Genomic DNA, 13794 nt, shown 5'->3' on the forward strand with positions numbered 1-13794 from the left:
GAAAGTTGTGAGCGCCACTGGTCATAATGGCTGCGCAAGCAAGCATCCATCAACAACAACTCACTGTATAAACATAATGGTAATGTTCATTTTAAACATGAACTATTAAAGCACATTTCATTTCTACTACATAAAAAACATTCATAAATTAGGCTAAACTAAATGAGGCTAGCTAGCTAGCTAACTGTTTCACAACCTCCATATTTTTGCTTTATATCTCATTTAAACCTCATGAATATGCTTTTCTTCTGAAAACCGCTGGATGATTCCCACTTGAAAGCAACACAAGCTGTGATAATCACTGCTAATCCTGTTTTTTCAACCGTATTTCACTTGAGCTTTAGCCACATTCAGGTATTCAAGTACATGATTATATGTCAAAGAATATATACTGTCAGAAATTCTGACAAATAAGCCTGTAGTGACATTTTGATACCCATAAAAGTGCACTGACATGTGTTGCTGATTTCTTGTGCAGTGCTAACCTGACTAGCTTACTAAGGTTTGTACTGATAACAAATGAATGCAGTCTTTTTACTGTTATATCCATGTTTATTTTCAAGCATTAAGTTAAAGACATAGTCAAGGTCTGAAGAAACATTTATCAAAATTATGTTTACCTACAATATACAATAATACTTCATGTTAGCAGAACAATTTTTAGCAGTTCATCATAGCTAGCTATAGCGCTGTTATCAAGCTAGCTGTGAGGTGTCTTTTTCGCACATTGCCATGTATCGGTGTTCTCCATCGACACACTATTCTCACTGAAAACAGTGGCAAGAGGTGAGTTTTGGTCAGATTTTTTTGAGCCTTTTTTGGTTTTGAGCTTTTTTAAATGCTACTGTATAAATATGTTCTCCTCAGACAGAGGCCTGCACTGGGGGGTTAACCTGTTCCAGTATCCCTGTTTCCTGACCCTTCTGCTCTCAGCTTCCTGGAGCCAGGGTTTCACACGCGGATTACCAGTGAAAAGCCCTGAGCCTCGTGCATTCGGTGGCCTCTAAGGCTCTTTTGGGTAGCAACGTAAGTCTGGTCTGATTACACAAACACTTAGGACCACTTGGGGAGGGATGGGGAGCGGAGGGAGAGGGGGAGCTTTTGCAGCAAGTGTTTCCCAACAGCCAGCTTTCACTCAAAAGAAGGGCCTTCGTAAAAAAAACCCGGGGTCTAAAAGAGACTTCTGAAGAAAGAGTCCATCTAAAAACCTCAACATGAAAAGTAAACTTGTCAACAAAGTCAAGCTGATAGAGAAAGTATGTAGAGTTGCTCAGGAAACATACAATCATGAGATGTATTCATGTATAAAAAAGTACGTCGGATGCATCTGAAAGACAAGGTCCATATAAAATCCCAAAGGCAGACTGACTGAGTTGAGTGGGCTGAATTTAAAAGGCCAACTTTGTCCGGAATTGCTGAAACTGCACCGTCGCAAGAACCAATATCAGACACTGTTCTAGGCCTATCACGACCGTACATTTTAGCTGATGATTAGTTGCAATATAAATATTTGCCAACTAATCCAATCCAAGGCCCAGCACAGTGTATTTCACTCTTACTTAATTTTCTTCATTATCAGGAAGACTGTGGTTATCTTCACACTTGTATTACTCCATACTTATTCAACATTTATGTGCACTGAGCAGTGCATAAATTATACGGTATTCAAAATATATTGCAAATACAAATAATGACAGTTAAATCAAATGAATTTTTCAAAAACATTGCTATTGATATTCATTCATTTTGACATAAATGTATTACTCACCTGGTCAGTCAGTGCTTTCATTTTTTCTATTGATGGAACTTTTGGAATTGCTCTTTTGATTCTGAAATCTTTATTTTGCTCCTGGCATTTAGCCCATCTTCATGGTGGGTGGGTCTTAGAGGAGGGCATTCATCTGTACTCTTTATTGGTCAACTGATTTTGAGTGACAGGTTCTCTGAACTTGGCATGAACTACCCCAACATGGCGGAAAACGTTGTTCTAAGTGCTGATATAGGCGCAGCCCTGTGCTGGCATATCCAACAACCGACAACGCCCAGCTTACTAGCTGATGGAGGTGTAAATGAACTAGCTAACACAATTGACCCTAAATAGCACCATTGAGAATCTACAGGACTGCCAGGGTTTTCTGATTCAGGTTCAGGTTCCAGCCTGGGCCATACTTGAAGGTAGGACGTAAGAACTGAGCTGTTATGTTTGATGCAGTGGCTGTAGATGAAAAGGTTCTAATGAATATGTGTCCATGGCCGGACAGCAGAACAATAAAAGGCGACAGAGAAAAAGGAAAATACGAAACAGCTATTCCTGGGAAATGGGAAATAATTATGGAAATATTTATTTTTTGAAGGATGATGAAAAAACAACTGTGCTGGGTCTTTAAAGTCTTTTTTGCTCATTATACATAACTATAAATGTACAAGCCTAATATGACCAAATTGGCTGATTGGCTATCTTGCAACCTAGCAATCGATACTTAGTAGTTCCAAATTGGCGTCAGAAAGAAACATTACTCACCGCTGTCCTCTAAAGGTGTGAAGATAGAATTTTTGATGTTTCTCAATAAATGTGATTTCTGCTTTCTTCAGCTTGCCTCAACTCAATGGATGGCAAATCCAATTCACATTCTTTTTTGCTGCAAAACCTACGATTGTAAAAGCTAACATCTGTGGAAAGTAACTGCGATCAAATAACTGCTCAAATAATTGCAACCAGGCTTAATCAGCTACACAAGGATGTCTGAAGATGATGGAAATCTACATATTTTATGTTTAGGTAGGTATAATTTTGTTATTGTTTGAAAGCTTTTATAATTAAAGTTCTAAATCCTGTTCTACCTCTTGCAGCAATCCCAGATTGGCACCTTAACCTCAGACTCAACAGACTCAAATGGAGGATTTCCAGTCCTCACCCTTACTCATTCGTAACTAAGTAACAAGTCTTTGGATGCTGACACACAAAGGCACTTAATAAGTTCACAGGTCACATCGCAAAACTGGTTTTCTACCTGAAGAAGGTGTGGTGTTCCACGCAGCACTTCCAAAGGTTCTTACAAGCCGTCTTGCTGGGAGCTTCGAAGAAAAACGATGTTTCGCTGCCCTGCAAAAAGGCCAAAGAGAAAATGTCTCGGGAATTAATAATCCTTATTAGCATGTTCTCACTAGATTGTATGCACCGGGTCATTAAAGGCAAGTCCTTAGAGAATCACCCCTTTTATGTGAAGAGTAAATTGGCCCTTGGGGGTGGAAGTGGATGGGTATTTTAGAGAAATCTCACTTGAGGCCTGAGGGAAGTTATAGTCTGAGGTCAATTATGGATTTATTAACCACTACATAAAGACTCTCTCTGCATAGCAGGTATACCTGAATAATACCTTTATTCTGACAGTGAACACATAATGAGTTTCAGCCCTGAACAAGCACTCAAAATCCCAAATCTCACCATTATCACCTAATACAAAAAACTCTAATACTAAAACACAGTTGGCATTATTTGACCTAAAGGCCAACTGACAACATTTTTTCTGACATTAGTTTGTCTCATGACACTTTCTTGAGTGAAACATTATTAGACTGTATAGCTTAGTATATGTCATATTTACATAAACCTGATATGACCTACACTGTATAGCCCCAATTCATGAAAAGTTGGGATGTGATATAAAATGTAAACAAATGTAAATAAAAATACAATGCAGTGATTTGCAAATCTCATAGACCCATATTTTATTCACAGCAGAACACATATCAGATGTTGAAAGTGAGACATTTTACCATTTCATCAAAAACATTAACTCATGTAGAACTTGATGGCAGCAACGCATCTCAAAAAAGTTGGGACAGGGCAACAAAAGGCTGGAAAAGTAAGTGGTACTAATAAAAAACAGCTGGAGGACCAATTTGCAACTAACTCTCATGACTGGGCATAAAAAAAGCATTTTAGAGATGCTTAGTTTACCAGAGGTTCTCTGGGCATTTGCGAAATACTGCATCTAAAAATTGTGGAACAATTTCAGAAAAATGTTCCTCAACATAAAATTGCGAAGACTTTGGATATCTCACCATCTACAGTACATAGTATCTTTAAAAGATTCAGAGAATCTGGAGAAATCCCTTTACGCAAGGAACAAGGTCAACGGTCAAATATTGGATGCTCGTGATCTTCAGACTCTCAGGCAGCACTGCATTGAAAACAGGCATGATTCTGCACTGGAAATCACTGTATGAGCTCAGGAACACTTCCACAAACCATTGTCTGTGAACACAGTTCAACGTGCAATCCACAAATGCAAGTTAAATCTGCATCATGCAAAGAAGAAGCCTTATATTGACATGATCCATCATTCACAATGGCAGACGTGGTCCTGTCGCAAATTTTTTGAGATGCGTTGTGGCCAGCAAGTTCTAAATGGGTTAATGTTTTTCATGAAATTGTAAAATGTCTCACTTTTAACATCTGATATGTGTTCTATGTTCTATTGTGAATAAAATATGGGTCTATGAGATTTGCATTCTGTTTTTATTTACAGTTATTTACATTTTACACAGCATCCCAACTTTTTGGGAATTGGGCTTATAGATGTTAGGCAGGAGTGCCTTTTCTGTGGTCAGTAAGTAAAGTCAGTTTCATGTTACCAATTATAAGATGATGTCACATCATCCGCATAATGTCACAGTGATATACACTAAGACCCTGGCTTCACCTGGTCGCTTGATACCCTTGAATATCTGGAGGCCAAGCCACATCAAAATGCAAGTGTAAATGCTTCCAAGATGTATTTAAAACTAATACAAATCCAATCACATAAACCACTCTAGGAGATGTTCATTTGAAGCACGTTATAGAAGTGTAAACACATCTGTCTCACACACAAAGACACAACTGACAACTGAACCCCCTCCCAGTACACCACGTACATCAAGCTGGAATACCATAGCAACCTCTTAACAACACAGCAAGTGCCTGGAATGACCATATAGACCAATGTATGTTATGAGTTGTAACCCTCAGCGCTCAGTAGATATGCCAACTGCAGCACCTTACACTCATTTCCATTGCTGGAGAGGCATTTTACTATTAATTGGTGAAGGTCTGCTCCATGCATTATAGAGGTACTCACATCAATGTCTCACAAGCAGATACTCCATCTCTGCTGTCCACTGCACAAGCAGAGTGTGTCCCTTTGTCTGTCTTCTCTCTATACTATCTTTCTGATAATTGTTCTCTGACCTTCTCACTATGGGACTCAAAAATATTTCGAATCATAAAAATCAAACATGTTTGAAAATATCAAAAGGCCACAATCACTCAGAGCTAGACTGATAGGTCTAGGACTGAGTCATTTCGCCTTTTCCAGATTGAGTCATTTCCCCTTTTCCACCAGATCATCTGTGCTGACAGTCACCTCCAATTGTGCTAAAAATGATGTAGTGTAACCCTGGCTTAATTTATGGTAACGCAAGATCAATCACACTGTTGCCCAATAGCTGACAGTACCATGCAAAAGCCAGAGACCACCATTCATGTACGTAATTTCCAGTCAAACCTTTCACTGAAGCTTCAACAACTGTTTCAACAATGTTTCACTCATTTCACTTTATTTTCTCACAATCTTAATAACCCCAAACATATTCTGTGATGTTGAACTTTGGACAAAATTGGACTAATTGCCACTTCTTGACAGCTATATATTTTTTCACTGTGTTCTTCTCACAGCTGAAGGATGTACAGATGACTTTTCAGATCTCAAGCAAGAGTGGAGCTTGATTTTCTCCTCTCTCTCAAAAATGAAAGCTTTAACCCCTTAAACATATGAAGGCTTATTATTCAGTAACTAAAAAGACTTAAATACCCTGTAGCCCTGGACATTTTAAGAGCTTAAGTACTGTTTATCTGATGCAACAGTGTTGGTGGTCTACCAGGCCTACTTGAATAGTTTTGTGGGGTCCTGTTTTTCCTTATATCTTTAAAAACATATTTGAATTCCAGTTTTGTTAGATTCCGTTTTTTTTACATTGACTTTGCCCTTTCTTTTGCAAGTCGATTATCTTGTATATCTCCTCAGAAATATCTCCTAGGAAATGAAAAAAAAGGGTACAGAAATTCTATGTTGACTGAATTTCAATAAATAAGGGGCAACGTAAGTCAACGAAAGAAATTCAATAAATAAGGGGCAGAGGACTTAACCAGGGGAACTATAAAGAATTCCCACTAGAATCATCTCAACATTTAAAATATTACTAGGAAAATAATCAGAAATTCAACGAGATATGGATGGATTGACATGCGGAGAGCTTCTATGAGCTTCACCAGTTAGCAAACTGGTTTGAGACAAAAAACACAAAACAGTTCACACTTGAATATTATCTAGTTAGCAGTTAATGGGTAACTTACATCTTTCCCCAAAACACGCAGCTCGAACTGTGTTTCTTTGAAAAACACTTTTGTAATTCTTGGCCTGAAATATACAAACAAATGATAAAAAGTGATTAATATTAGCTTTACAATCTGCTTTTAGTTTGCAATATGCAAATATGCATAATGCTTTATTATGCAAGTGCCTGAACTTATGAGTATTCAAGCTGTAAGTAACACACGATATCTCACAAAAAAGCTCAGGGCAAACAGAGACAGAGCCACTGAATTAACTAGCCACTCCCTGAATGCTAAGGGCAGATTCATGGCTCTTATTTGTGGTGCCAAATCAAGCAGAAAGCACTGTGAAGAATATATTCTGTATGCAAATAATGTAGAAGGTAGTCAAGCATGATATTTGAATGCTCCATCAAATATAGCTTCTATTTCACCTACCAGAAATACTTCCCGACTTGGGTTTTATTTTTGTAAACTACGACTCCGACTGGTGTCAGGCCGAGGAAATACTCAGACTGCTTTTCTCCCTGAAAAATAAAGAGAAAAAATAAAAAGACAAACTTAATTTTACTTCTGTAACCTGCAGACAAACATGTGATGTACGGTTTTGAGTCTCTCAGCAATATTATTAAAGACAATAGTAAGTGAAGTTATTATGGACTATTGCCGTTTGTACTTACAAACACAGGATGAAGGTCCACCCCGTACATCTCCAGTGTTTTGGCGATATTTAAGTAATTGTTCTCAGCTTCGGAAGGAGTCTGACCCCTGCAAAGAGACATTCCTTCATTACCGAACAGCTATTAGAATCATTTTGTTATATACTGGCAAGGATATTTAACTCATACACTGTTCTGATGACTATCCACACACATATACACTGAACAGCCACTTCATTAAGTATACCAAGTACTCCTTGTTTCTACACTGTTTGTCAGCTCAACTTACCATACAGGTGCACTATTTAGCTCCACAATTACAGACTGTAGTCCATCTGTTTCTCTGCGACCAGAGGCTTAGTGTCAATTCCCATAAAACCATCCATTCTGGTCAGTACAACATTCAATACAGTTAATCACAACATTCTCATCCACTGACTTGGCAGCTTCTCTGGCTAGGCTTTAGAATGATTTAAATCATATTTAAATCATATTTAAATCATATTTAAATCATAAATCATATTTCTACGGTCGATTTCTTGTTGTGTTACCAAATAATTCATCTACAAAGTTTAGTATTTCTTGTGGAGTTCCACAAGGTTCCATTTTAGGACCCCTGCTTATATGGTACCTCTCAGAAATGTGATCAGAATCAGGGACATACATTTTTACAGCTGATGAAACAAAATTATATAATTCAATTTCCTCTGAAGGTAAAGGTACCTATGTACCTCAGTGAATATCTGTCTGTCTGTCTGTTAGCCCCCTTTAACCCTGCATAAACTACATATTATATGATGGATGCAAACTTTTGCCTTTTCACTTTATATTTTATGTTATTTCACCTCGGTCACTATTTTTTATATTGTGTGTTTTTGCTTTTATGTTTTTAAACATCCTCCTTCTCTGTAAAGCATTTTGAGCTGCTACATGTTTGAAAATTGCATTGTTATTATCATTATCCAACATAACTCTTGAGACACTCATACAAATATTAATTTATCTAAAAAAAGTCACTTATTTTAAACAGTCATATCAGCAGTTTTAAAATGTGTACATAACAATATTGTTTAAACTTGTTCCCTGACTGTAAATCATTAACTCATTCCTTCCCTCCCAAAATGTAGGTTCCAGCATTTTTAGCATTCTTTCAAGCATATTCAGGTAACTAGTAGGTTGCAAAAGAATGCCTTCCTACTACTGATTAACAGACACTCAAATGTAGGCCAAGCTTTAAACTTCCTCCTTCAAAGATTTGCGCACAAACATTCTACACATCATACCAAACTCTGTAAAGTGTCATACCATGACCACCGTGCACTGAAACATGTATAACAGTTATGAAGCCACTCGTAATTATAAAGCCACTCTTAACTGTCATCTCTTTACATATTGTACCAGTCATGCGTTTAAATGTATTGCTGAATTTCTGCTTTTCATAATCTTAACAACACGATATAAACCTCATAACTTCATTCTTACGCTGTTTAAAAAAAACTCTAGCTGCATTAACATTTACAGATTTACATCAGAACAAATCATATCTAAGCCACTTTCATATGTGGTCCCAGACTGTACACAGATCTGATTCCTGGCCATGTGAGCAGTAGTGTAGTGGTCTATGGATAGATGGGTATACTGCACCTTCTGTGCCTCCAATTTGGAACATTTTGGTGAAATATTTCTGTTTAAACTGGTTTAAATCTACACTATTTAAACTGCATAAAATATCGAAACTCCTTTAAATGACAAGTGATTCTACAGTTTTGAATGGTAGTGCTTGGATGATTTGTGTCCTGGCTACATGTCTCTAGGTCATCCCAATAATTAAAGATCTAAGATTAGTCTAAAAATCTCTAAAAACATACCAATACAAACGTAAGACAGTACACTGCAAGCCAATATAACTTGATGACAGTAACTTTTTTTCATAAGTGCATTCATTCAGTGTGAAAGCTGAAAATCCAAAGAATTAAAAGAGAACATAGCCACCAAAAAAAAAAAAACTGCTAAAATGTATTTCAGTGTTAAAATACTTTTAATAAGTAACCCAAAAGACAAAGAACAATGTAGATGTTGTATATTTTGTGTTCATAATTCCATTTTTGGCATCGAAACGCCCAGCTCCAGGAGCGCCTCATCATGCTGGTAGGAGAGGTAGGTACTTAGGGAGTCCAGCATTTGCTCTGATGATCTCAGTATGTTGTATATAAATATGAGAAGGGCCACTGCATGGATTTATGGATTGGAAGCAGTTAGATCAGAATTCATGATTTTTTTTTCACCACACATGCCAGTAAATTATCTTGGGGAGGATGTATATTATCTTCGGGATGAAGGTGTGTGCTGCTAGTTAGTTTGTGTGATCTTCACACTTAAAATCAGAACTCTTTCCATGATTAAAGGGTATTTTGCATCATGAAAGGATTCTTTAGATTGATGGAGAACATGCTATAGATAGTTCTAGATAGAACCTTCTTACAGGAAACCATGTTTTTAGATGATGTAGAAGTGTCCTCTAGACTGCGTTATCCATATTTCCCTCTTTCAGTCACGTGATGTGATTTGTAATCAGTAATATGATTCGTTGCCAGTGATTTTTGGTGTTATCAATACTGTCGATTAGTTGTTGAAACCTTACACCAAACCTCTGACATGTACTACAGCCCTTGAAGCACACGGACTATGACAGATCGGGGGCGTGCTAATGCTAAAGTGTGATATATATGCTCATGACACGCATATCCTTCCACAGCTCCCGCCCTGCTTCCCTATCCAGAACATGCCCTCTCAGTCCCTGCAGGGCAGATCACATCCTCTGCTTCTGTATGCAGTGTGAATTCCCCCTGCGTGAGCAGGCTGGCGCAGGCCACGCGGGGCTGGGTGGAGTGGAGGTTGATTGCAGATGCCCTGTTATAAATGCACTGCGCAGTAGGGAGTTATTTACTGCCGCTCCAGGGACTCGGCCCCTTTCATCTGGCTTTCGCGCGCCACTGCAAAGAGAAGAGTGAGCCATTTCGGGCTGGAAACGAATAACCTAAGTCTCACTTACAGTACTGTTCAAATGTTTGGAATCACTTGTCACATGAATAATTTTGTCAGTTTATATCAGACGTGAAAACTCATGAGGTGTGAAAAAGCTGACAAGATACCAGTCCTGCTCCCAGCCGCTGCTGCGAGAACATTTTTATGGTTTTAACATGAAAAATAATCATTACTGTTCAGCCAGACACCAAAATAAGAAATTTGGCACACATCGTCTATTAAGACCTTTCATGTACAATCACTGTATAAATGGATTTTACTTTTAAAACTTGTGCCCCATTATATGTATTCTATTTCATAAAAGACCTGCAGATAGTATTTGCAAAACCTAGATAAAAGGTCATATTGTTGACATTCATTATGTGTATGAGCAGTCAATGAGGGCTATGGCTTCCAAATCATGACATAAAAAGGTCAGTTTGATTGGAGGCTGGAGGACTGATCTGTGCCAAATCGATAAATTATCTTTAAGTCCTGATTGTTTGTCACTGTCATTGTAATTACCTATAAACATGGCATCTGCATGCATGCTGCAGGAGCTAAAACACATACATTGCTATAATTATACAATTATTTGGTCTGTGGAAAGGTCAGCATCATTCTGTCTTTTGTTCCACCAACTACACTGTCAAATGTGACTGTGATCGCAAAAATAGCTAAAGTATGTAACCATGCTTACTGGTGTTAATCAGTTTTAGTTTGATATTATCTTCTTCTATTAACTGTTTTCACTGTCTAGCTGAAGCATAAGAGATCTCAGGAGAAAAAATAGGGAGAAATAGAGTTCAATCATCAGCAAATGTCAACTGTCAATCTCGAACAACTCTCAACACTCGAAAATGTGGAATTCAAAATTCATAATAACTGCCTATCTGTGACTGATGGGAGCAAACTTTCATACAACATTATGACTGAAAAAGTTTCCTGTTCATTCTCAGTATCTAAAAATTTCTCCTTCGCTGTTGCAGCTCTTCATGCGCTTTCCCCTCATGATGTCAGACAGGATGGATACTGTAAAAGCATTTTGTGGTCCTACACCCATGAACCACGCAGAGCACTGTGGCTATATTTGATTTGTCAAGATGCTTCATCAACTAACTGTATAACCACTGAATCTACAAGCACTGACATCGCTCCTGTTATCGGCACATTGACTGGTGGCTTGTTTACAATATGGCAGCATGACAAGTGTGACAGTCAATACTAGCTTATAAGTCTATAAGGCTAGTCATGCTTGGACCCCAACATTGGTGGACAGTAACTAAGTAAATGTAATTAGTTACTGTACTTAAGTAGTTTTTTTGTGTATCTGTACTTTACTGAAGTTTTTCCATTTTGGGCGACTTTTTACTTTCACTCCACTACATTTCAGAGTCAAATATCTGACTTTTTACTCCACTACATTTTGAGATGATCCTTTTGGTTTCTGTGTGTACAAAAACGTAACAAGTCAAAACGAAAGTAGCATGAAGCAAGAACACCAATCAGGTAACAGCGCTCAGTTTGTTTTGAGCTTGTATCAACCTGTTGGTCATACTGACCCAGTGCAGCACACAGTTCAACAGCATCAAATTTTGGGAGAGTCTATTCAACATAAATGATGAACTAACCTAACTTTGTGTAAATAGAGCACAATATAGACATATGTCCACATATGCAGTCGTGACTGACGGGTCTTTTTCTGAATTTCTACAAACACCATTTCATTTTATAGTAAATTAGTTTTGGCTAGTTTATGTTTATGAACATAAACCTACAGATTAACATAGTAAAGAAGCTCATTTGTGATCCTGAGTTTAAAGCAAGTTTTTATTAAACTTAAACTTGTGACTAAGTTGCAAATAAATCTTAAACTAAAACTTTGCTTGTTTATAAAAAGTTCAGAGCCACTCGGTTCTACCTGATGGAAATTGGTTGCCAGTGTTTTGTGCTTATGATCATTTTAATAGACGTCAGCGTCACTAATTAATGACATTCTATTAAAAGACTGGTTTACCAAGAGAGACGCTGGAGGATTTTCATCTAAAATGAGTTCATGAAGTGAGTCTTCTTACAAAAATGATAGGACATTAAAGTCTTTTTAATCATTTAGTATTTCCACTTTCGATACTTAAGTACATTTGAAGGCAAATACTTTTGTACTTTTACTCAAGTACAGGATTTGTGTCTTTCATCCACCACTGGACCCCAATGATCACCACTTGTGGCTGTATTTGTCCATGGTCACTTAGAAGCTTGTAGTGGTTATGACAGTCCACAGAAATCAATCATGCTCTGTGAAAAACTGCTTCAATTTCAGTCCAACATTGACAACTAACACATATTACTCTTTTGCACACTCTATGTGAAAGCTATTTAAGAAATAAAACAAAATATGCGGCAAATTAACATTACTGTAGCAAAAGTTAGATTTTTAAAGTGTATAAAAGAATCAAATCCAAATCAAGTTGCTGCTGTAGCATCTGATAAAACCGGGGTATATGAAAAAGTCTTCAGGAAGATGTTGCAAATGTTATATTATGGTGTGTTTATGATCCAAAATGACAGGAAGCTTACACATATTCTATATAGTTATAAAGGATACAGTGTAGATTTAAATCGTTCATCGTTCTGGAGCGACGCCATCTGTTTATAGTTTATAGCCCAGATTTGTGGAAAAGCGTCGACTTTCAGAAGACAAAAAATTGTGAGTTCACAATTTTATTATAAGATAGTTTAAAAAGTTTAAAATTACATCACCCATCTATTTGACTGGAAAGAAGACAGTTACAGCCTCATACGACGCCCCGCTTTTGAATGTAGCTTATGAAATATGAAAGTTATGAAGAATTTGGAACCACCAGTGGTCTCGAGGAGTTGAAGAGGTTAAAGCCAAAACAGCACTTTATAGGCTTTGAATACTTATTGACATTTCCTACAATTTGAATACTTGTTCTTAAGTCACACCATACGCTTGTCTGGATTTTTTCTTGTCGTCCGTCTGACGGAGCAGATGCACTTCCATTTTAATAACTAGCTGTGTTTCTGGTATATTTTTATGCATAGCTTGACATCTCAAAATAAAAAGACTTGGAAGAGATGGAAATGGGAAATATCGAACAAACCTGTTAGCTGTGTATTTCTTCTTGTTGGGTAGTAGTATGTTTGAATAGTTTAAGCATGATAGCCTGCTTTTAGGTGTCCTTCAATTTAATTCATTAAAGTAGGTTTGAAGAGAAAGTACTGCACTGGTATTGGCCAATGCTCAAGGTTTAAATATTGGTGTCAGTATTGGAAAAGTGGTTTTGTGCCACCTCTACATTGATTCGGATTCAATTATGACTTTCTCTTCCTTTTTTCCCTGAACACCCCTCCACTTCTTCCTCTCCACACATCCAAACTCACGTTCTTGATCTCTGCGCATTCTCTCATTCTCACGACCCCACCCCTCTCGCTGCTCTCTCATTTCCCTCGGCCTGCTGCTCTTATGAGAGACCTCAGAGTGTCACTTCATCCATCACTGAGACACTGGGGTGAGGAATCAATACTCCTCCACCGATTTCCCATCAGCCCCAGCACATCAAGAAGCAGCCCACTGGTAATGATTCAAAACTGAAGGCAATTTAGAGCTGAAGAGGAAGCTCAAGTACCAACAGTCCAATGAACGCCACAGTCATGAATCACACACTCACTGTAGAGGGCAAGCAGTGACTCCGATCAGAGCACAACAGACAG

At 37.7% G+C, this 13794-nt stretch overlaps 1 protein-coding gene across 1 annotated transcript in view; it reads right to left on the reverse strand.

Annotated features, from left to right (window-relative positions):
- Nucleotides 1–13794, reverse strand: part of epb41l4a (erythrocyte membrane protein band 4.1 like 4A) — an 87225-nt gene that overhangs the window by 21062 nt on the left and 52369 nt on the right. Inside the window, exons 7-10 of the mRNA XM_017710771.2 lie at nucleotides 7057–7144; nucleotides 6815–6903; nucleotides 6398–6461; nucleotides 3012–3103 (exon numbers count right to left, since the gene is read on the reverse strand). Coding sequence (XP_017566260.1) covers nucleotides 3012–3103; nucleotides 6398–6461; nucleotides 6815–6903; nucleotides 7057–7144 — 333 coding nt within the window. The remainder of the gene's footprint in view (nucleotides 1–3011; nucleotides 3104–6397; nucleotides 6462–6814; nucleotides 6904–7056; nucleotides 7145–13794) is intronic.

Source organism: Pygocentrus nattereri, chromosome 18, assembly GCF_015220715.1.
Source record: "Pygocentrus nattereri isolate fPygNat1 chromosome 18, fPygNat1.pri, whole genome shotgun sequence".
Classification (NCBI taxonomy): Eukaryota; Metazoa; Chordata; class Actinopteri; order Characiformes; family Serrasalmidae; genus Pygocentrus; species Pygocentrus nattereri.